Source organism: Typopeltis vanoorti, chromosome 7, assembly GCF_054136105.1.
Source record: "Typopeltis vanoorti isolate ZY-2024b chromosome 7, IOZ_Tvanoo_1.0, whole genome shotgun sequence".
NCBI classification, from domain to species: domain Eukaryota; kingdom Metazoa; phylum Arthropoda; class Arachnida; order Uropygi; family Thelyphonidae; genus Typopeltis; species Typopeltis vanoorti.
In genome coordinates, this window is record NC_143555.1 from 89,882,412 (window position 1) to 89,908,606 (window position 26,195).

The following is a 26,195-nucleotide window of genomic DNA, read 5'->3' on the forward strand; positions in this document are numbered from 1 at the left end:
TCCAAAAAGTGCGTGATTTCATCAAAGAAAACCCGAAATCGTCTGTGAGATTGATTGAAGATGAATTGGGGATTCCAAAATCAACTGTGAACAACATTTTGACTGAGAGTTTGGGTCTTCATAAATTGAATTCACGATTTGTTTCCCATAAGTTGACCGATGACCAAAAAATATATTGAATTGAACACTGCAAGGACCTCATTAAAACTGCTCATAAGGACTCAAACTTCCTTGAAATGCTCGTTACTGGTGACGAAATGTGGTGTTTTGAGTATGAGCCTGAAACAAAGCACCAGAGTGCTGAGTGGACACCACCAGAAGACGGGCATCCGAAAAAAAGTCGCTTGGAGAAGTCAAAAGTAAAGACAATGCTGATTTGTTTCTATGATTCCAAGGGCATTATCCACAAAGAATTCGTTCTGCCTGACCAAACAGTCAATGGTGAGTTTTATCTTGAAGTTTTGAAGCGATTGATAGTGAGAATTCGTCACATATGGCATGAATATCGTGATGCAGGCAGCTGGTCACTTTTGCACAATAATGCACTATCTCATCGTTCGAATATTGTGAGACCGTTTTTGAGCAAAAACCAAGTTTGTGTGTTGGATCACTCGCCGTATTCACCTGATTTAGCACCACGTGACTTATTTCTCCTCCCCTGACTTCATTTGCCAATGAAAGGAAAGCAATACGACCATTGAAAATGTTCAAGTGGCAGTAACCACGACCCTCAACAGTATCCCAAAAACCGATATAAAAAACTCATTTGACAAATTATTTGACCGTGCCAAACACTGTATCGAAGCTGAGGTAGAGTATATTGATTGAAATAAATGATTTGAATTATAAAATTGGTCTGTGTTTTATTTTCTATCAAGAGTTCGGTTTCTTTTTTTTGAACAGAGGGTGTATATATCTTTTCCACGATCTTGGTTTCAATGGAAAAGAGTTTATTGCTTTTTCTTCAAAAGCTTAAGCATATATTCGTTAGTACAGGTGATAGATGGTTGCCATGGCTAACCTGTAATAATTTTGCTTGTAGATTGTGTTCCAAAAAAAAAAAAAAAAAAATGAATGAAATAACCTTAAAAAATACTTCTTCTGTGAGTACATTAGTAAATAGAGAAATGGCATCAAAGCTGGCTAAGATTTCATCTTAGCTAGCTTTGATGTATGTCTTTAATCATGGAGACAAAGTGTTAAGAATTCTTAATGTAAGAATTAGAACCTTTAAAAGATTTTAATACTTTTGCCAGATGTTTGGATAACTTAAATGGGAAATTTTAATCTACACACACACACAGATTAAATTATGAAAATAGCAATAAAAGAAGGAATCCTGTTAACAAGTTACAAAATGAGACAACCTTAAAAAAGCAGATTATAAATTAAATAAAATATACCAATAATACAATCTAAAAATTAAAAATATGACATTTAAAGTTAAGGTTCGTATTAAATCAAAAACAGTAATAGAAGATTGATTAATAAAGTAAGTGATAATTTTAACTATTTCAGATGCACAATAACATATTTAAAAGACAAAAATATAAATGAAAAATAAATATTATTGAACTTAAGAATGCCACTCCTATGTTTAGTTGGGACTAGAGTAAGTGCTCTAAATAAAGTTATGTGTAGCAAAAATAACAAAAATTCTGAGGTGTTTAATATTAGTGGGAACCAGGGCTTTTCTAAATATAAGTTTACCAGAACTCTACCATCTCCTCTGATTACACAAGAAAATCGAAACATTCTAGGCCTTTGAAGCGCATGTTCTTTTACTTTTGACAAATGGATATTATATATATATATCAAATGGAAATAAAACATTAAACATTAAAACATTAAATAAGCAAAGGTGAAAAAAAGTTTAAAAAATACCTTAATTTTCACAATAGCTTCCAAATTGGGCTCATCACACTGGCGTTGCCATCATAAGTTTGTTCCTTACTCTTTGTGTCTGTTGCTAGATATCTGCCTTTCAGGAACCAGGAATTGACTTATGGTAAGGGTTGAAAAACAGGTAGAGGAGTCCCAACCAGCTTGATGAACCATGTACTCACTGTCTTCATTTGTAGAGAAGTTCTTGTCGGTGCAATAATGGTTCATCTGGGAAAAGCCACGCTCACATTCAGCAGTAGAGATGGGGATGCTGTTGATGGTGTTTATTAACTGCAAAGCGAAAACCTCTAACACCCTGTCATTCTGGAATTCTTAGCCTCTTACACAAACTCTCCACTTCAATCTCACCGAAAGTAACATTCCTTTCAGCACCGTCTGGCCAACATTCTCGATAGAACACTTCTGTCCATTCTGGAATTTGCATCTCTTCTGCAGATAGAAGGCAATTTTCCATTCGTTGTTTCAAACAGTCGTAAAATTTTGTAGGATCAAGAGAACAATTTGCATCTGTTGATCGATTGGTTCCCTCTTCTCCAAAGTCACTCCTTTAAAGTTCAGATTTTCAACTGCTTGTACGGCTTCATAATAAAAAGGCCCTGCTATCGATTTTCCTGCCTTGATATACTGCTATGAACTTTGTAGAGTTATCCCTTGCTTGCAGTTCAACACTAAGCTCTGACAATTCTTGAAGAGCATCACGCATCAATCCAAGATCCAAAATAAAATCAATGTTATTTTCCTCAAAAGGCCTTCATATATTATTCTTTCAGATTTGTCTCTGTTTCATCTTGTTTTGCTGCTGTAAAATGAGCCAAAAGTGCTTCATAATCTTTCCATACTGCAGAAACACTTCTAAAACTAGAAGCCACCCAGCATGTGCTTAATTAAACTCTTCCAATTTTGAAGATTTCCTTGTCAAGTTCATCAGCTACTTTGCCTAGTTCTCTGAAATTTTTGGGTGACTAGTGATAGAGACAGTAAAGTTTGTCAAGAAATGACTTGAAGTGGTTGATTTGTTCTGGGAAGTCTTTTTTACAACATCACCAACAGAGAGCTCGAGTCTATGGTTGGCACAATGCCAAACCAAAATTTGAAGATAACGTTCCTTAATCGCAGTCACTTCTTTTTTCATACCCAACAACATGGCTGCTCCATCACAGGCAATAACAACAAGATTTTTCTTCAAATAATCATCATGAAACCCCAATTCATCAAGCTATGGAAAATACCTTGTGCAGATACATTTTCTAACTCTACAATGTCAATAAAAATATTTGTGTGTTGCTCCATATCAGGTAGCATTGTACATACATATATTATTAAAGATGACAACTGGCTAATAGTGGTTCTTTTGTCAATCAAAAGGGGAAATCTCATCTATTATTTTTACTATTATTTGAGTATTATTTTTTTTAAATGGATTTTTTTAATTTCAGATCCAATATGATTTGTTATATTCATACAATCATTTGTAGAATGTAGAATTTGACCCAGTTACTGCCATTCAATTCTTGGAGGTCAATTTCTGATTCAAAGTCATTGAAAGCCTGGGTTTTCTTTGCAACTTTATATGCTGTTCTGAAGATTCTACAAGTGACTTCTTTCTCATGTTCAAATGCTTTTGAATAAGCTACCTCCAGTTTTCGTTCTTTTGCAATTCTATAATTTTAGCGGCAGCAATCTGTTCTTATGATCATGAATTTTTTTACATAGTGAAGTCATTTGCTCTTTTTTTATTCCTACCATAATGAGAAATTTGAATATTTGTCCATGGATTTGAAATATTCATACCTTGCTTATTCCATTCTACTCTCAAACTTGCAACTTCCTTACATATTTTACAGCCAATGTTTTCATTCTCCACCAACAGCCATTCGTTTTTGTTGTGAAAATCAGCTTTTTGGTCTAGAGTCCAACACTCAGGCAGATCTTCTTCTGCATCTTTACTCATCGTAGTCGTCGCTGTAGCAACCGTAGCAGCAACATGTTTTATCCCTTCAAGTTTTTGTAACACTGTCCATCGGGTCTGTTTTTGCCCCATCACTATCACTACACTTACTGCTCTCGAGCTTTAACTTTTTAGTTGCAGGAGCAGAAGAGAAAAATTGTGTTATTTTATTATTCATCGCGTAAAACTGGTGAAACTTCCATGAAACATTCATGACTTATTTTTCACGGTATTAACAACACCACAAACACTTTTAACAACAAAGATGTTTTATTAACGCTAATATTTCGCTGATTTTCAAATCAGCATCATCAGAGCACAACACACATGTAAACGCGACAATGAGTAAGTGAAACAATATAATTGCAAAAGACAAAAGATCTAAAGTCCTATTTTTGGCGCCCTCTAACGGAAAAAAAAGGAGTTATCCAGGAGTTTTTCTTAGGATAACCGTCTCCCAAATTTTTGGCAAATTAATGCAACCATATTTGTTAAGGTTGGGAGAATTCTTCAAAGCCATTGCTGACTCAAAAAATAATCTTTCAGATCTATAATGACTCCTAAATAGCACATTTGTTTTCCTCCATCTAATCCTGTGTGAAGGAGTGTCCAAAGCGTGGTCTGCCAGTCCCGACTTGCCATAGTAATAGTAGCGAATGCATCTTTCATGTTCTTCCAGGCGGATGTTCACTGATCTTCCTTCGCTACATTCGCTACTATTACTATGGCAAGTCGGGACTGGCAGACCACGCTTTGGACACTCCTTCACACAGGATTAGATGGAGGAAAAGAAATGTGCTATTTAGGAGTCATTATAGATCTGAAAGATTATTTTTTGAGTCAGCAATGGCTTTGAAGAATTCTCCCAACCTTAACAAATATGGTTGCATTAATTTGCCAAAAATTTGGGAGACGGTTATCCTAAGAAAAACTCCTGGATAACTGCTTTTTTTTTTTTTTTTTTTTTCGTTAGAGGGCGCCAAAAATAGGACTTTAGATCTTTTGTCTTTTGCAATTATATTGTTTCATTTACTCACTGTCGCGTTTACATGTGTGTTGTGCTCTGATGATGCTGATTTGAAAATCAGCGAAATATTAGCGTTAATAAAACATCTTTGTTGTTAAAAGTGTTTGTGGTGTTGTTAATACCGTGAAAAATAAGTCATGAATAACCATCAACGCCTAAGCTTATCTGTTAGATTCCATTAAACATGTTAACCTCACTCACTCACTCACGTTGTATGCTTGTTCACATAGAAGTTCAGCTTCCGGTAACTACCGTAACTTCCACTCGACTATCGATTCTAATCGAAAACTTCAATCTTTGAGATTCAGTGTCAACAAAACAAGATGGCAGCACTAGATTGGATGAACCAAAGATGACCCTTAATTTACATTGTTAACGACCATAATTGAGAAATTAAAATGGAGGCAGTCCTAGTTCTGAAATACTTATAAAATATGTGTTTAGAGACCATTAAAGTCCTAAAAGTTTACTGGAACATGTTCTGGCTGGAAAAAAGCCCTGGTGGGAACTAATAATCTAAAATGGGAGTTTAAAATACTACACGAAGATTTTTGGCACTAGAGTAAAAAAAGGCAAATCTTATTAATATAATGCCCTGATAGCAAGAAAACGATGATCAAAGTAATGACAGAACTGAATTTTAAGTAGGGTTATGCATTACATATGATTATATATTTATTAATTTATGGAATCAGTTTATTAAAAACCTGAAATGGTTTAATAGTGATGGCATCTGTTCTGTACTAGTGGATCCATCAAAGAACATAAAATCTGTAACATACTTAAAAGACAGATAAGACAATTAAGGAAATTTATGGCAAGTGACTGAATGCAGATGTGAAGAGTATTTCAAGAAATAAGAATGCTCGCATTAAGTAGGGGAATAACAACTTTAAAATGCATTTTGAACAGTACTATGTTTTTATATACAAATGCATGAAGTTTAAAGAATAAGCTTATGTTGTTTAAGTTATTAAATGGAGAAGCTAAGGATATTAATGGGAATTTCTGAGTCTTGACTTAATGATAATGTTCATGATATCAGAGTGTATAATGGTAATTATAATGTCAGAAGAAATTAAACAGATAAAAGAGGAGAAGGCATGTTATTGCTTATGAGGGATGATTTAGATTCCTAATTAATTTTTCCATTACTCCAACTGAATGATACAATGAATTCCTATTCAGGACAGGAAAATCTGAAATAGTGTGGCACATAAGCATGGGGATACAGCTGAGGGCAGGAGACTATGTTACCATACTAGAGGAGATAGTGATCATATGTGCCAGTAATGTAAAGAAATAAGGAAAAGTAAAGTACTACTTTTATGGGAATAAAAGGAGATATGCTTAATAAAAGAATGCTGAAAATTAAGAATGTAAATCAAAACAATGTTTCAATAAGTACAAAAGTAAAGTAGTTCAACTATGTGAAGATTTTTTTTTTTTGAGTCGTGCTCAGAAAAGGCTGTACGCCTATAGTACTTGGTATCATGAATAAGCAAAGAATTTTTTTTCTATTTTTGTTTATTTTATTTTTAACATAATCTGGAAACTCTGCTCAAGACAATAAACATGAAACTTATTCAAGTCACTTCAGGCCTCCAATAAGCAGGATGGTTGCATGAAGCAATGAAATTCATGTCCCACCTAAAGACAATCACAAGCATCCACACTGCCCATGGTGGGAATTGAACCTGGAGTCTATTTGGTTGGAGAATAAATAGACTAATTATGCAGCCAACCAAGCCAGCAAATAATTTCATTAGATCTTTAGTAATGAGTTACACTATGCTTCTCATTGAATTATTTTCAAATTTATTTTCTTCTTTCATTCTTAATTTTATAGTCATCTCAGATATAGCATATATAGATTGTGTGAAGAATGTGTGACTGGTTTGATTAATAAATGATGAGATTTTGGATTACTGATACCATGAATTTTATTAAATATTTTTTAGATCAGTATATATCTGGAAACATGTTCAAAGCAATTACAATTGATAAATAATATAATCATACATAATACTGTGACATTATTATGTATGATAAATAATACTGTGACAGTACTGCATTAATAATGCAGTACTGTCACAGTACTACATTATTAATAACTTCCTATTAACAATTTTACTCCAAATTTGTCCATTATCTGTTAGAGCTCATACTGTCAGATCTTATGCTGTATTACACTTCTAAATTACATCAATCTACCTAAGATTTTGGCTTCCTATGAGTCTTTTTTTTTTCTAGCATCAAATGGCTATTTTGCCAACTCTTCCTCTCCCACTGTTTAAATGACAATACCATCTTAGATTAGCTTTGCCAAAACATTCTTGAATGCTACCATTGTCATGTTCCTTTTTCTGATATCTTCAATTTTCAAATGATTTTGCCAATGGTTCACTACTTTCTTTATGCAGAACTCTCATATCTATGGTCTGTAGTCATGAATGAGTGTTTTATATCTAACCAAGCTCTAAGATCCATAAGTTAAATCCATTTGAATACTGTCTTCTATACTGCTATCTAGTGCTTTGACTAATTTCTCTTTTATTCTTATACATTTATTAAGATGGCCTTGCTGAATAAATTTATTCACTGCTATAAATTTATTCAGCTGATTTCCCACCATACTAGCTTTACTTATGCCATTCCCTTCCATATTTAATTTGCATCTATTCTAAAAATTATGTCTAAAGAGCAGAAATATGAGGGTTCCATAAGTTTCTGGCCCGACTAACTTTTAGAGGTGATAGAAAGAAAACAACTGTGTCACTTTTCAACATAATCTCCCTTTACTTCAATGCACTTTTCACATCTTCAAATTAACATCTCTATGCCGTTGAAAAAATAGTGTATACTTTTGTCTGCAAAATTGCTTAAAAGTGCATCTTTCACCTCATTGTCATCTGCATATTTTCTTCCTCGAAGGTCTTTCTTCAGTTCTGAGAAGAGGTAGTAGTAGTTACTCAGTGCTAGATCTAGGCTGTAGCAGTGGGTGTTTAATCTCCTGGAAGCCACAGTCCTTCACTGCAGCCTTTGCAACAATAACCATATGGAGTGGAGCATTCCTTGTCTCTTCTCCTTTACAGCATAATGCAATTTGTGCAGGAGTGAAGCATGATACTCTGCATTCACGGTGGTATTCCTTTCCTTGAAGTCTATTGAGAATTCAATCCCAAAAGATTGTTGCCTTGATCTGCTTGGTGGACTGAGTGTCCTTGGTGTTTCTCAGCAGTACTTCACCTGGTTTGCACCACCCCCATGGAATCCCTTTTGGAGAGAGGATCATAATAAAGGACCATGGTTTCATCCCTGGTGACAATGGATTCCAGCACATCTTTCTGATTCCCTTGGCATAGCTCTAAAAACTTGCAGGAACAGGCCATACAATTCTTCTTCTGAATTAAGAGAGATGTCGGGGCACCCACCTTGCACTGACCTTCGTCATGTGATGCTTCTCCCGAATGATGCGAAATATTGTTATAGAAAGCCCCTAACTGAAATTTCTTGAGATTTCTTTGAGTTTCAGCTGTCTGTCATTCAGCAGTTTCTCCTCAATAAGAGATGCGTTTTCCTCAGTCATCACTCCCACAGGCCAACCATTATGAGGATCATCTTCAATGCTCTCTCTTTCTCTCTCTCTCTCTAGGCAAAACTGTTTAGCCCATTCCTTCATGGTGGAATATAAAGGAGAAGCTTCCCCATAATACCATCCAATCTCTGTTTGATAGCACTTGGAAAAATTCCTTCTTTGGTGAAACTCAATTTTTAAATTTACAGCCATTTAGTGTATGTCACGTGTTAGTTAAATGAGTGCCTCCAAATGAATGACGCAGGTAGAGAGCTGAAACTGGTACACTAGGATCCCCCATAGATGGTGCTATCTATCACACACAACATTTTAAAATTAACACAAATTTTGTATGTCAAGCCAGAAACCTTTAGAACCTACCTCATATCTTATTTGTTCTATAGGTTTTCCAGTGAGAATGCAGCTAATGTTTCACTTGCTGCTACCTATTTTTGCAGTTTTTGTCTGTTTATTGCTCATTTTCATACCAAATTTGCAGAAGTTATTCAATTCAGATATGATTCCTGAAGACCTGTACTGGATTTATTTAAGGGTATATCATCTACATAAAGAAAACACTAAATTAATATCTCCAATTTTGATATCAGACCTAATGCCACTTTCCTTCATAATATGATCCATTATAGATTATAAATAACAGTGGAAATAGTATGCACCCTTGGATCCCTGCTGACTGACTGAACAGCTTAAATATAGACTGAACTGCTTGATATAATACTTGTTTACATCACATAACTGTAGTGTTTTTAATCTAATTGAACCCAGATTGTTCTACTCCAAGTTTCTCTTCGATATTTTTCAAAGCCTCTTCTCATGTAGACAAGCATAAATCATACCTAGAACACTCAAGTAGGAAAGTCACTCTAATTCTCACATGATGGGCACCATAAGATTTCTCCTGAAAAGAAATCCTGCATGTATTTACATTATCATTAGCTTTGCTCTTTAATCCAAATTTTCCCCAAAGCATTTCTATATGTCCGGTATTCATTTCCTACTCTACTGTTTAGGCCCCAACAAGGACCAACTTTTCCTTTTTAATGTCAGCTACTTCTCTAATGACTCAAGAAATTCTTTCACTTCATCCTTAACAGAACCTTCTGTGGTACCAGAAGTGCAACTGAGTCTCATTATCCAATTGCCAATTTTGGTTTTTGCCCACATTACTTGATATTTCTTACCATTCCAAGATTATCTTGTTTGGACTGAATACTACAGCCACTCCTAACTCTTGCCCCTGATCATCATTGCCTGAATATAACATCTTGTATTTGTTCTTTACAAGTATCACACCTATTTTTTGTCTTCATTAGTTTGTTATAGCTAATTCTGTCAACATAGAACTTCTTTTTCTTCAGGAAAAAGAAGTCCTATGTTGACTGAACTTCTACTGTTGACAGAAAATATGTTCTAAGTTTCTTCTTTTTCTAAAGGAAAGGATTCTGTTTCTTCTTTGAATTTAATGTCTTTTCCATTGATATTTAAAGAAGAAACAGAATCCTTTCCTTTAGTGAAGAAATAGAAGTTCTATGTTGACAGAATTAGCTATAACAAACTAATGAAGACAAAAATAGGTGTAACAAATACAAGATGTTATATTGCTGATGGTGCTTATCTTAAATTTCACTGATGTTGAATTTGAGTTTGTAGTTGTTGATTTTTTTTTCCTGTTACCTGATGAAAACAGTGGTGCCTTTGTTTAACTGGGTATATAACATTTAACCTCTGGGTGCATAACATTTCACCTTGTTGTATAATCACCACCAGTTGTTCATTCAGGTAGATATTATCAACACCCGAAAGAGAAGTCAGCAACAGCACTTAGTTCTTCACATATCTTAAAAGGCTACGTAGTGGTCTTCTCTCAGTTATGTAGCTTTAAACCTTAAGTGATTCCCTTACAAAAAAATAAAATAATAATAATAAATAAAATAATAATTCTGTTAATTTCTTTAATTTAATGTTTCATTATATTAGAATTTCAAAATAATGGGGGGGGGGGGGGATAATCTATAATAGAAACTCCCTTCCTTATCTCTTGTCCACAGATGATACTTTTGTGCTATAGGTTTTATGACCTTTCCATGTGTGAGATCATTATAAAAAAACAGTTAAAGTTAAACATGAGGCTCTTGGCATCAGCCTTCTACTTTGGTACAGATGAACAGTCCATCTCATGCTGCTTTTAATTTTTCACCAGAAAGTCCTCAATTAGTCTAGATACCAATAAGTCTCCAGGAAGAGAAAGTATTCCCCCCCCCCCATATTATGCTCAAAATTTGTGCTCATAATGGACTAACAATAATCCATTCCAATCATTCACCACTTTCTAAGCTAAAAAATCTAATCCTCAGGCCATTCCTAACCACGCTCTTATACACAACTTCCAATGATGACCTTAGACAAATAGTTCAACAGCTGAGAAATCAAAGGAATATAACAAAATTCTGAATTTAAGTGATGAAAATATAAAAAATGGTATATGATAAGATGCCAATAGAAAAACTGTTCAAAACTGTACAATTAGATGCCATTAATGGGACATTACACAGAGCGATATATAATCTAAATGTTAAGTCAGTTATAACTGAAGGAAATACAGGAAGATGTTGTGGTGTAAAATCAAAGACAAGGATGCATATTATCTCTACCGTTATTCACCGATAGATGATGTAGGTGGATATGCTGGCCTGGTTGGCCGAGTGGTTAACGTACCTGCTCTCCAGCCAAAAGGCTGTGGGCATAGATGTTTGTGATTGTCTGTGAAAATAATAGTGGTGGTGGTGGATGGTGGATGGCACTGGTGTAGATGAGGTGGTTTGTGGGTGAGGGTGAGTGGTGGAGACGGAGAGTTGTAGAGTACGTGCACTCCATCGATGAGGCTCAGGATTCCCTGGAGGTGTCAAATAATAATAATATTATTATCTGCCCATACCTTATACTGAAATTGGAAATATTCACTTCAGTTGTGTACTTTATGGAATGTTTAATGTATAAATAAATCCAGTTAAATCAGGCCTTTTTTAACTGAACTTGCTATATCAAATTTGGTATGAAAATCAGCAATAAAAAAAACAAAAACTGTGAAAATATGCAGAAATAGAAAACAGCAACGTATTCTCAAAGGAGAATCCATAAAAGTAAAATAATTAGCTATTTTTGTATCATTTTTAGTAACAATGCATATCAAATTTGGAAATGGATGATAGAAAAAACAAAGCTGGTATAGTAGGGAATTAGTTGAATAAATTTATATGGAATAATAGAGAAACTAGATGTATACAAATCAGCATTTAAGTTCTGAATCTGAAAGTTGGGTTAGAAATCAAACAGTTGGCCAAAGATCAGATACAAGCATGAGAGGTCTGAGAAAAAGTAGGGGAGTTAACAGATGGAATCAATGGCAGAATCATTAAAAATGAAAATATCAAAAAGCAACATGGTGTTGTTAGCATTTAGAAATGAAAAATCTGGTGAGTGAGCAGAGTTCACTTAAACAGAATGGGAAAGGAAAAGTTAATAAAACAGGTGGTGTGATGGTGTTAATGTGAACAGAAGGAATGGTGTAAATGCGAGTGTAAGAGCGACAATGTTATATAACTGTGTTAATGACACAAATTGGGCTTTGTCATGGAAATGTTGATGAGGAGAGAACGATTTCGGGTTTGTGTTCATTCATCCAATTAGGACCCAGCAAATGTGTGCAAAGATGTCTACATGTGTAAGGTATTAGAGAATAGAGATCTGCCAGCTGTCCAACTGTGTTAGGCAGACTGCAGACAAGATGATACAAAAAAACAAACAAGTAGATTATAATAAATTTAGTTTATTAAGATACTGAGATAGGAGTGTTGTTATCTTGGTCCACCTTTGCAACGAGTTACCTGTGTTGTACTACCTTACCCAAGTCCTGAAGATACTTTCAAGTGCAAACTTTGTTGGCTCACACTTGGATAAAGGATTAAACTAAATTTATTATAGTCTAACCAAGTGAAAAATAAACTTTCAAACAGGTAGATTATTATGTCTGTACACGAATGCTAGGAGTATCAGAAACAAAGGGATAGAGTTTGTTGCCTTAGTCAATATGTTGCGACCTCAGGATGTAGGTATTAGTGAGACTTGGCTATCAGAATCAGACCTACTAACACAGGTATCGAGTATCGAAGGTACAGTATTTTTAGGAAGGATAGCGAGGATAGGAGAGGAGGGGATACTGCTAATGATATCAGATGACTTAAATCCAGCTAGAGTTGAGACCTATGATTGTAGTACTACTATTAACAACATTTCATGTGGCACTGAGTTTGAAGCATCTGGTATGAGGTGGAATCTAACAAGATCAATTACATAGTGGGTGTTGTTACAGACCTGGTGGATCAGTTGCTAGTGATGAAAAAATGCATCACCAAATAGAAAAGATCAGCACGAAAAGAGTAATCATAATGGGAGAATTTAATTATCAAATATTGATTGGGTAGCAGTAGAATATCATGAGAATGACAATGCATTTATCAAGCTGTTGCAAGACAACTTCCTCAAGCAGAATGTGACAGAAGGAACTCGTAGGCAAAGAGTTTCAGATTTGATTATAGTGTCAGAGGGCATTTCAGTTAAAGACTTAACTATTCTGCCTCCGGTTGGTGACTGATCATGCTGTACTCACTTGGGAAGTGACTAAGTTTATGAATGTTCCATTCAGAAAAGGATACATGCTGAACTACAAAGCAGGAAATTATGACCAACTGAGGAGTATACTGAGGTTCATTGGAATGGGATTGGTTACTGGATGGAAAGAATATCAACAGTGCACGGTATGCAGTTAAACAATACTTAAATGATGCGATATCAGAATGTGTCACGAGAGTTTGAAGAATAAATAGAGTGAGAGTCAAATGGATGTGTAATCTTATTAAGCAAAAAATTCATCAGAAAAGGACGATGTGGAAGGATGACGTCTGTCATGAACGTTATAAGCAACAGGCTAGAATAGTCAACTGTTGTATGTAAAGCGAAGTCTGAGTACGAAAAGACACTGGCTCTGCGTGCTAAAGACAACCCACAAGAATTCTATCGATATGCTGCAAGTAAAAGAAAGAATGAATATGAAAGAATAACTCTTCTAAATCCAGATGACATGAGGGTTACAGATGCAGAAGAGGTTCAGTTAATGAGTGCCCATTTTGTTATAAGCTATCAGCCTGGTGAACGCAACATTGAGCTCACTGTTACCTCTTCACTAGATGAAGAAACGCAAGTGTGTGAGGACGAGGTATTAGAGCTATTGCACAAATTGAATAAGAATTCAGCAATAGGTACTGATGGAATATCAGCATGTGTGCTAAAAGAGTGTTCAGCTGAACTGGCCATTCCTTTGACCAGGTTGTTTAATATGAGTCTCAGAACAGGGAAGATTCCACAGGAATGGAAGGAATGTGTGGTAATTCCATTGCATAAGGGTGGTGCAAAGACCGATGTATCCAACTATCGACCAATTAGCATCTCAGGAATGGTGGTGGTGAAGATTTTGGAAATATTGGTTAGGGTCTGCATTCAGAAATGGGTTGACAGTGAATCTCTACTTTGCAATGAACAACATGGGTTTACTAAGGGAAGGTCATGCTTTAGCAACTTGTCACATTCTATAACAATGTTACCATTGAATTAGATAAGAGGAATGGATACACCATGATACTTTTGGATTTTGCTAAGGCTTTTGACAGAATACAGCATGGTAGACTGTTGTATAAATTGGAGAAAATGGAGTTGGATTATACAATATTAGCATGGATAAGAGGATGACTGACTGACTGACTGACAGATATCTGAAAGTGGTATACAGGGGATCTGAAAAATATAATTTTTCAAATGGGAGAAAATTATTTTAATTCAAAATTATGTAAATTCATTTAAAGCAAAAAAGTTAAACCAGGATCCAATACAAACTGCCCTTTAAGGCATTGCAAAATCTGCAATTAGTGAATGACTAAAATATCTATTTATGAGACTAGATCAAAATCATGAGCAGTTAATTTTCAAAAAATTAATGAAAATAGTAAATCTAACATTTAAGCAATTTTAATATGGAATGAAAAAGCAAAAGTAGTAAGTGTTTAAACAAGTATATTATTCAATGTTTTTCTGAGCATCTTCAGATGTTCAAAAATAAGTCTGAATGATTCTGTTAATGATTACAATTTTTAAGAGTTATAAATGGATAAAAACTAAGAATATTTTTTAAAAAATAGTTAATCTCATGCAGATGTTTTTGTTTTTTTATTATCTCACCTGCTGCACAGCTGCCAACTGCTTTGGTGTAGATCTTTGAGATTCAGATTTAATGTGTTCTGTGGTTTTAATATCCAGAAAATTCTGATCAGATTCCTTTTTCTCTTCAGGAGTATTTGTATTACCATTAGGCTCTTGGTCAACAATTAATATAAATTCTTTGGGTTTTGCATATTCTACAGTAAACACTACTTCGTTAGATGTTATGTTCGATTTCCTAGAACAACAAAATGGACGTAACAATGCAACAATTAAGTGGCGCAAAAAATTAAAGAAAGCATTAATACACCCTTTAATCCCTTGAGAATGTGAAATTTTTTCTTTGTTCTGCTGGTTTGATCTTTTCCCGAGCCCATCCTCAACACAAACACGTCCATCAGAAAGGGGAATGTATCCATCTCTTATTGAAGACAAACTTGTCAGGCTGCCATCATAGGACACAGTGTGCACTGCACACATGGCCCACACATCACATCACTTTCTGGACTGGTTTCAAATAACATAGAATATATATGTCTCTCAGTCAAATACATACAATATGTAAGCTGATGCATTTTGAGTACACATCAAAGCACCAAAACCATCCTCCTTGCATTACTATAGCTGTAATAAAAAGAAGAAAAATAAATAAATCTTACTATAGTGGCACAAGTTAATTTTATTCAAAATTTTGCAGGAAACAAATACATTTTGTGTAATATAAAATATGACCATCTGTTATGTCATAATGTTCTTCTTTAACCGTATTACTGAAGGAAATTAATAATGCATACTAACAAATCTGAAAACACACCCCAACTCAACATCACCAGAGTTAATGATCGGTACTATCAACATAAGAAGCCTGAATGGCAAAGAAATGGAGCTGGCTGAGGAATTAGATAAGTACCAGATCGACATAATAGGGGTGACTGAAACAAAAAAGATAAAAACTGGTGAGATCTTTCTGAGCAATAAATACAAAATGTTATATTCAGGCAACGACAATCAAGGAAAAGAAGGAGTAGCCATAGTATTCAACACAAAATACGAGGCTAATCTTCTTGAATGGCAGGCAGTGTCAAGTAGAGTGATGTGGGCAAATATAATAGGGAACTGGACAATGAGACTTATTTATGCCTATGGTCCCACAAAAGGTTCTACTAAGGTAGAAGTGGAGGAATTTTTGAGGCTATAGAAAAAACATCTGACACAATGAAAAAGGGAAAGTTGGTCCTTGTTGGGGATCTAAATAGCAGAGTAGGAAATGATTGTGAGACATACAAAAATATTTTGGGAAAATTTGGAGAAAAGAGCAAAGCTAATAAAAATGGCAAATATCTGTTGGATTTCTGCTCAGGACATGGACTGGTTATTACTAACACCATCTTCCAACATAAAAATGTGCACAAATTCACATGGAGAGAAGAGGCAAGGAATAAGAAAAGTCTCATTGACTATGTTATTGTTGATAGTGATGTTTTCTCCCTGGTGCAGGACACCAGCGTGTACAGAGGATTTGAAATTGGAAGTGATCACAATTTAGTCTTGAGCAGGATAAAATTGAATTTCATATTGAAAAGAATAACATGTAAGAAAGTTTTAAAGCTAATAAAAGTTGAGCAGCTCTCAGATGTGAACTGTAGACTAAGATACAGAAAGATTATTGGAAAAAAAATGAAAGAGTTTGAGAACAGGAATCAAACCTTGGAGATTCATTGGCAAACTCTGAAGAAAGCATTGATTGATTCTGCCAGAGAGGCATGTGGTGAAGTTGTCTGCAAGGATAGAAAAATTAGAACTCCATGGTGGACACAGGAAGTTAAAGAAGAAAGCCTATCAAAAGTTCCTGACAAATAAGTCAGCTTGTGCTCTTAGAGAATACAGAGACAAATGCAAAAATGCTAAACACTGTGTAAAACTAGCTAAACAAAAGTCATGAGACTTAGGAAAGAATATAGAAAATAAATATCAAAAAGGTAGCAAAATATTCTGGAGGTTGTTGAAGAAGCTTAGAAATAGAGGAAAGAGTGCTGTAAAAGGAGTTAAAGATGACAAAGGTGACATGAAAACGGGAGAAAAATATATCCTTGAAGTAGAAAAAGCCATCAAAGGCTTGAAATGTGAAAAGGCAGCAGGAGTAGATGATATTCGACCAGAAATGCTGAAGTGTGGCGGTATAAAAGTCTTACAGTGGCTGCACTGCATAGTTCAGAAAGCCTGGACACAGGGACGAATTCCAGATGATTGGAGTAGAGCTCTCATAGTATCCATATACAAAAAGGGAAATAAAACTGAATGTGAGAATTACAGAGGTATTTCCCTACTGAGTGTTCCTGGCAAGATCTATGCAAGTATACTTGAGAAACGGTTGAGAAGAATTGTGGAAGAAAAGCTTGGTGAAGAACAAGCTGGATTCAATTCAAATAGAGGCTGTCAGGATCAGATCTTCACTTTATGACAAATAGTGGAGAAATCATGGGAATATAACAAAGATCTGTATTTAAGTTTTGTCAATTTGGAAAAGGCATATGACAAGGTGCCAAGAGAGAAGCTATTCAATACGCCACAGTAATATGGTGTCAATGGGGCATAACATCAAGCAATGCTTAGTCTTTATTTGAGTTGTAAGTCAGCAGTTAGAATTGAAGGAAGTACAGGAAGATGGTTTAATGTTAAATCTGGTGTGAGACAAGGATATACATTATCCCCCTCTGTTATTCATTATCTATATGGATCACATTATGAAGGAAAGTGGTATTAAACATGATATCAAAATCAGAGATGTTAATGTCAGCTCTTTGCTTTATGCGGATGATGTTATACTTCTAAATAAATCCGCTACAAGTCTGCAAGATTCTCTGACTAAATTGAATGACTGTTGTAACAGATATGGTATGAAGGTCAGCAATAAAATGACAAAGACAATGAAAATAGGCAGAATCATTGAAAATGTCAACTGTGTTGTGAATGGAGAACCTGTGGAACAAGTAAAACATTTCAGCTACTTAGACACAACTTTTAGTGAAGGTGTTAAATTAAATATAGAAATAGACAACAGAATCAGCAAAGCTGGTATGGTGGGAAGTCAACTGAATAAATTCATATGGAATAAGAGAAAATTTAGTCGGAACACTAAATTAGCTGTATACAAGACAGTGTTCAAACCAGTTTTAACTTATGGATCTGAGAGCTGGGTCAGAAGTAAAACACTTGACCAAAGACTAGAGACCGCAGATATGAGAGTCTGAGAAAGATTAGAGGCGTGAACAAATGGCATCAATGGCCATATCACATTAAAAATGAGGATATTATTAAAGAACTTGACATTGTTAGCATCCAGAAATGTGTGAGCATAGCTAATCTCAGGTGATATGGTGTCACTTAAACCGAATGAGCGAAGAAAGATTAGCAAAACAAGTGTTCTCTGTCAGGTTGGCAGCAAAACGACCCAGAGGAAGACCAAGATATAGGTGGATTGATACGGTACAAAGTGCCTTAGACAATAGAAATATAAGATCTGATAATGTTGGAGTCTTGACAAGTAACAAATTGATTTGGAGGAAAATTGTATATAAGAAGTTAGTAATGATGTAATTTTTTTTTCATGTGGTGCTATCATATCCTGTACACTCCCTTGAGGGAACATGGCAGGAATTTGATGATGATGATACTATATATTAATTAAAAACTTATTTATTATTATTACATGACACCTCCAAGAACTCATCGCCAGAAGGCACTCTACTCACCTGCACACATCTTATCATTTCTCCTACTACTTAAGCCTACAACTACACATAATGCCATATACTGACCACCACTAGCCATAGTATTTTGTCTGTAAATTGCCTGTATGCAGGATGAAAACCCAGAGTTTCTTGTGGGGGACCTTGCTATCTCTGTATGAAATCAGCTAAATCACCTTCAAATGAAAAAGTTCACATAAAGATTCATCTTGTCATGATGAGAATAAAACTTAGGTCTTTCCAATCAAAGGACACAATGCCCCAATGTTGTTCCAATTGTACTGTGGAGGCACTTTATTTTTCCAATATTTCAGCAAAGTCAAATTGCCATCGTCAGAGAACAAAGAACAAACTGATATGTGCACACAGGCACTACATAGTATAAACAGGACTGAACCAGAATGATAAAGGTAAGTCTAAAGTCATAAACACTGTCCCTTAGTGAGCTGGGATGGGTGTTTTGGCTGGGACTGAATTTCTCAGTATGAGGACTGAAGTTCTCGGTATGAGTGCCTCGTAGATTTGAGGAAGTTTCAAAGAAGTCTTTCATATTTAAATTTGTTCCAGTGGAGTAAGGTGGCATTTTTTCTACCGTATCCTGTGGTGGGTTCTCAAGGCAATGTCAGTAAGCCCCAGCCACCACAGCCTTAATAGATCAGGGATTATCAGCCATGCCTTGGACAGAGAAAAATAAATGAAGAATACTGTTCCACAGAATTGAGGGAAATGAAAGGAGAAAGAAAAGCATATTTAGTAGATTTATAGTTGAAGTGTGAATGGATATTAAGGAGATGCTGTTCATATTATTATAAACTTCAAGGAGAGTGAAGAAAAAATAGTTGTCAGTTCAGTGGAACAGTACCCATGGAAATACACATAAAAGATATAAACCATGAGAAGGATTAGCAATTAACTGAAAGGTTCTCATCTGGCCAACATCAAGATTTATAGAGAGGTTTATGGTGCACAATCTGAATGTGAGAATGGTATTTTAAAGTCTGGTATGGTAGATTTATAGGATTAGCAGCTGGAGAGGTGAGAAGTAACACAAATGCAAAAAAAAAAAAGAGAGACAGCTTTCTTCACTTCTTGTAATATGTTTGTAAGCTAAAAGTAAAGAGACAGAGCTCTGATCTTGTCTAAAAATGTGGGTATTATTTAAGATAACATTGGTAGGATAAAGCAAATGATGTTGTGATAGCAATGAAACAATAGTAATAAGCTAGTCGACTTCAGTGCATTTTACTCCACTGAAAAATGGCATTAACATCCTGCTAATCAAAGACAACCTTACTTTTTCTTAATCAACAGGTTCCATGAGAAGTTACTGAAGAAATTTTATTGAACTGAAATGAGAAGGACACTAAGCTTTCCTCTCTTCTTGAGAATTCATCAAAGGAAAAAAAAAGTGAAAATTCAACAAAGGGGGAAAAAATAATTTTCTTAGTGTTCCAAAACATTACCTAAAATGCAAACAACATAGGCAAGCAGATATTACAGAACATTATTCTGTTTTATATATATATATATATATATATATATATATATATATATAGCAGTGGCATTGCATGCCCATAATGGTTGGATGTGCTGTCGTATGCTTTATCAAACCAGCACTGCAATATTCAATTCAATTTGATCGTATTTTTATCAATGTATTCAAGTTTAAAGAGTGCATAGCACATCAGCGATAATCTTAATTGGTCCAAAGCAATTAATTGAAGGATAACTTTGAATACTTTAATTTATCAATTAATTGTAACCAAATCTGCATAGAGTGGGGGACAATGTGTTTATTTTAAGATATACTAGAAAACAATAATGAAGGAGAATGCCATATTTGGTTGGTATATTTGAAATACTGAAAGGTGTAAATATGTGAACCATCATTAGTAAGTCATGTGACAATGGAAAATGTAAAGGAAACAATAAGTGTGAGTAGAAATACTATCATTAATGGCAAACGAATTATTAATAATTCACATCTGTGATGTGTGTGTCCTATAAGTTGCTAAGTAGAGCGAATAGCATGTGATCCTATTAAGTCTAGAGTGAAAAAATTAAGACGAGAGGGAAAGAAATTTGTTTGCAAAGGCAAACAAATTTATATTTGTTTGCCTTTTTGGTGGAACTGTACTCCAAGAGATTGATGAGGCCAGGGACTTGGGAGTGTTGGTGGATAGGGAGATGAAGTTTAGGGGACACATTGCGAAAGTAGCTAAATCAGCTCATCAACTCACTTGGTTGTTGAAAAATACCTTGACGAGCAGAGAAAAACAAGTTATTGTACCTCTGTACCGAGCCCTGATAAGACCTCATCTCGACTACTGTGCCCAGATTTGGTCACCTCGGTTCCTTCTTGATGGGGAGGAGGTTGAGAGGATCCAGAGGCGAGTGACTAAGATGATAGCAGGTCTATGGAATGAACCATATGAGAACAGGTTGAAGATTTGTGGGTTGCAGAAACTAGTTGATAGGCGGAAAAGGGGAGACATGATTGAGACATTCAAATTGCTAAAAGGATTCTATAGGATTAATTCAGATGATATTTTTGAGATCAGGACTGGTGGTGGGAGAACTAGGGGACACCCATGGAAGCTGGGCAAGAGCGTGGTTAGCAGGGGTGTTAGAGCTGGGTTCTTTACTTTTAGAGTGGTAAATGAGTGGAATAAGCTGCCAGAGTCTGTTGTGGGTGCTATGACAGTGAGCGAGTTCAAGGCAAGGTATGATAGATACTGTGAGAATGTTGAACAGCTGTGTGAACATGATGTTTAGGGCCTCCCTCGATGAGTCTAAGGACTCCTGGAGTAGCCCGTGGTAATAATAATAATATGTATAAATAACTAATCAATAATAAACTGGCACTATAGGGAGCAGCTAATCCAATGAACTAACAATGTTTGATTAATTTAGGTGTTGCAGGAATACATGATTTAAATGAGCAGCAAATTGTATCGTAAAATTTATTGTGCATGTTATGTGTATTTCTCTGGCTTATGTATATTCTTCTTTTTTAAAAATTTTCTTTTGTTTACTTAGACTAGGTATACATTTTACGCAATAAGAGGATACATAATATCCGATCATTATCAGAATTATCCACACTTTCAGGAATCCTAGATTCATTAGTTTATTTTATTAAGTGTCAGCAGCTCTTTGGTCTTAATAATAGATATCTCACATATGCTAGTATTTTGTTGTAGATCAACAACTTCATATAATACACAGAAGTATTCATTTTTATTCAAGAATAGATAAAGGTTTACTATGTCTGTTGTTTCTGAAGACTAGAACAAAAATGACCCTATACCACTAAAAAACTTTCTGACCTCAACAGATGCTATACTGCACAAACAAGAAAAACAAGTTGCTTTGTTTATCACTAAATACAGTAAATAGAAATTTAACATCTGTGCACTATACAGAGTCCATCAAAAAAAAATGTATACACACTTCAGCAAAAGAAAAACCTTTTGCTGAAGGTTTTTCTTATAAAAATATTAATACTAAATTTATACAGACATCAAGGGATGAATACAAGTTAACTTTGACTTCTACAATTACACAAGGTGCTCTAAGTGATTACCATTAGCATCCAGACACTTATTATTATGGCGAATACTACTTCGGCAACATTAGCCCAAGTGTCCAGTGGGATTGCTGTGCATGGTGTTTCAATTTCTTTCCAAAGGGGCCACCAGTTTAGCTGGTTTTCTATGATACACTATATCCTTTAGAGCCCCCCCCCCCCCCCCATAAGTAGAAGTCCAAGGGTGTTAAATCAGGAGAACTTGGGGGAAGGGACTAAACGGAACCACTTCATTCTATCCATTGTCCCTGCAAATTCTCATCGAGGTAAACTCTCATGCCTTGGTGGTAGTGTGGTGGTGCACCATCTTGTTGGAAGAGAAATTGATTATTCCCATAAAGTGCATGAATGGCAGATAAAATGGATGTGCATAGCATATCTAGGTACAATTGACAGCAACAGTACCTTCTAAGAAGAATGGTCCTATTAAATCCCTAGATGACAATCCAAACCAGACATTGAGCCCCAGTAAATTGACTGTCTTGTCCACATGAATGTCCGGATTTTCTGGAGATATGCCAATTCACTGTTCCATTAAGCTTAAATTGTGCTTCATCAAACCAAACCATCTTCCTCACAAACTCCTCATCCTTGTCTACTATGTGTTGAAATCACAATACTGCATTCCCAATACAACCAATCACAATACTGCTCTTCGATCAGGATCATCTTCATTCATTGCATGTAATAATCTTGGGATGTAAACTTTTCATTTAGCTGCTTTAAGAATGCGCCGTATGCTTGCACTGCTAACTCCTGCCTAATGTGCACATTGTGTGGTAGACTTCTATGCAAGCATGTAAACCAGTGGCAGCCAGTGAAATTTTACGTGGGGGTGCTGCGTATACAAAATTTTTTAAAAAAATTATTTTTTTTTTCCTATTCAGTAACCAATTTATTAATAAATAAATCTAATTTTAAAAAAATAATTATTTTTTACTAATCAGTAGCCAATTTATTAATAAATAAATCTACAGATTTATTTATTAATAAATTGGTTACTGATTAGGAAAAAAATATTTTTTTTTTAAATTTTGTATAGGTGGCACCCCCACTTAAAATTTCACCGGCCACCACTGATGTAAACTATAAATTAAAGATACCAAGAAATGATATACTTGGTTTAATCCTTTATCCTAGTGTTAGCAAACAAAGTTTGCACCTGAAATATAATCTGGACTGGGGCAACTCATATATAGAAGCTAATGACTTCACATCACTTGCCTTAGTATCCCATAATGCAAAGAAGAGTCACTATCCAGACTAGGTAGTGAATTTATAGTATAACCAAGTGGATAAAACTTCCAACAACTATCTCTAATCTAGAGTATTTTAATAATAAGGTGCGACACCTTTGGGCTACTCGTATATGAAAATACGACTTCGGCATTACTTCAACCTTAGTATCATCTTTGGGTCTGGCTCCCACTGACAAGACTTCAATAACGGGTGAAACCGGTGACCCATCCCATAATGCATAGCATTATACATACCCGTATGTGCTTTGCATTATGGGATACTAAGGCAAGTGATGTGAGGTCATTAGCTTCTATATACGAGTTGCCCAGGTCCTGGTTATATTTCAGGCACAAACTTTGTTTGCTTACACTTGGATAAAGGATTAAACCAAGTAACCAATTTATTGGTATCTTTAATTTATAGTATAACAGTGGAAAAACTTCCAACAAGTGTGTAAATTGTTTCAACACCATAGCCAGGGAAGTAGGACTTGCTGTGCGAGGCTTCCTGGATCTTCCCTTGTGCACATGACACACCGTACCATGGGTCTCAAACCTATCATGAATACATGCAATTGTCAGGTGTGTTGGAGGTTGTGTTGCAAACTCATGCCTCCATTGTTGTTGAACTTCACCAACATTCTCAAATTTGAAATACCTATAAAACGGTCTTGCATTCCTCAAATGACAATTTAGCCTCAGCCATTTTGTTTGACTGTCCTATCAATCACGTGTTGATGTATTCATGTGAGTAACAACATCTTTTGAGAGAATATTGTACTACATTTCGATCCAACTTCGAAAAACGTCCATAGATTACATCTGTTAAAGCGTGTACATTTTTTGACAGACTCTGTATTTAGGACAATTAGTGTAAACAGAGACAATTTGAATGACACACTTAATGGAAAAACACTCCTCCCCTGCAGACTATGCTGCATACATGTGTCAGACACAATAACCAATCACAGTCACTAGATGCTATTGTTTCAGTGCGTGCTCTGTCTCGCCTTCTTGGCAATTTAAAACCACAGGAACGCTAAGAATTTGACCTGCTGTGCCATCTATACATCTGTTCAAGGACTCGAAGGTGTATGTATTTGTGATCACACATCCGGATTATTAACGCGAATGTGATGCAACGTTTAAGCATCAAAAAGTGTGATCTTCATGAAGCATTAATATATTGTATTCACTTTTAGAAATGATTCGAAGTCTGTAAACAATTGGGGGGGGGGGGGAGGGATCTTTGGAAATAAATGCAAAAAAGATAATATCGATGATATTGCTATTATGTGGATGTCCACTGCGCACTTAGCAGACTCGGAATATTCCCCCCCCCCCCCCAGATATAGATATATATAAATATAACACACACACACTGCTTTCATGACAGGTCAGTGATTAATTCTTCACTACTGGCATATTTTGAATTACATTGATAGCTACCACTGACGTGGAAGCTATCAATGTAAAACACAGGAAGCACTCCTATAAAAATTAGCGTTTAATCAACTTGATTGGAAAATGCTTTATAATACTAAAGATTCCTTACAACTTCTTGTTTGCTTATGTTCACATTTTTCTTGCAAAAATCCTAGATGATGATGATCAACACCTACTATATAGGCTTTATTTTTTTTTTTTTTTCATAAACCATGTTTACTCCCATCAAGTAAACATAAAAATCTAATACTTTTTTTTTAGAATATCTCAAAATCCTACACATTACTTCAGAAGTATTTCAGCTTTAGCCTCAAAAAACAGATGATATCTATATTTTTTCTTTTCTTTAATGCTTAACAATCATATCTAAGACATTTCTTTCTATGGTGTAGCTGGGAGAGAATAGTTATTTTTTTGTTGTATCCACTCCTGTTTCACATCTACTTTAAAATCATTTGCTGCAAATGCTAATAACAGTGCACGAAGGTCACATTTAGGGAATGTGGATAGAAAAGTCAGATAAATATGACACTCTGAACAGGGAAATGAGTGGGAAAATGTTAAATAAACTTTTTTAGATACACTTTTGAATTTTCTACATCAAGATTACAGCAACTTGATATATTTTAAAGTCATTAAAAATGCTGAACAGAAAGAGAATCCAATTACATTAATTTCATTAATTGCAGTAATTACTTAAGTTACAAAAAAAATTACCTGGAAATCTTTGTATACCATTTTTAATTAATGATATGACATAAAGGGAAGGAAAGTTGGAAGTCTGTAACCCTATGGTCAAGGGAGAGGAGAAAGTATGGAGAAATGCTCTTACTCCTTTACAAATTTGCACATTGCTAGAACTGGTACAGGGTAGTTATTCTCTAAAAACTAGGAAAGCTAGTATCTATTCAGAATTCCTAAAGAATTGTAGCCTAAATACCATTAAACAGCTGGTACGTATAATAATATCTTAGAAAAGGGAACATTGTCAACACTCTGTCAAATCAAAAATAACAGCTATTTTAAAAACTGGGAAATACCCATCTGTTAATACAAGCTACTGATTCATTACTGGATTCTAAAGGATTGTGACTGCATAATATTATAAAGTCTTTGACTTCATTGTATATCTTCTCAATATATATCTTTTCCCACTCAAATAACAGCCTTGGCTTTTCATTGAAGAATCTGTTATCACAAAATAGGTTCTGGAGACCACATACTGGCAGTATAACCAAAGCATCTGTATGAGAGGATATGCTTGTTTGCAAAATGCATGTCTGGATGTTGTAAAAGGTAGCAGCCTTATCACAAGAATAGGAACTCTGTGAGCTAACACCCTGCAAACAGACTTGAAAAGACTTAAATGCAAAAAATCGAATGGAATTGATAACTAAATCTTGGAAAATTAGGACATGAATCAGCCAA

The 26,195-nt window shown here is 35.2% G+C and overlaps 1 protein-coding gene across 1 annotated transcript in view; it reads right to left on the reverse strand.

Annotated features, from left to right (window-relative positions):
* The window catches only part of LOC150104850 (uncharacterized), a 100,175-nt gene that overhangs the window by 23,150 nt on the left and 50,830 nt on the right, over nucleotides 1-26,195 (reverse strand). Inside the window, exon 3 of the mRNA XM_090396010.1 lies at nucleotides 14,767-15,369. Coding sequence (XP_090252136.1) covers nucleotides 14,767-15,225 — 459 coding nt within the window. The 5' untranslated portion in view covers nucleotides 15,226-15,369. The remainder of the gene's footprint in view (nucleotides 1-14,766; nucleotides 15,370-26,195) is intronic.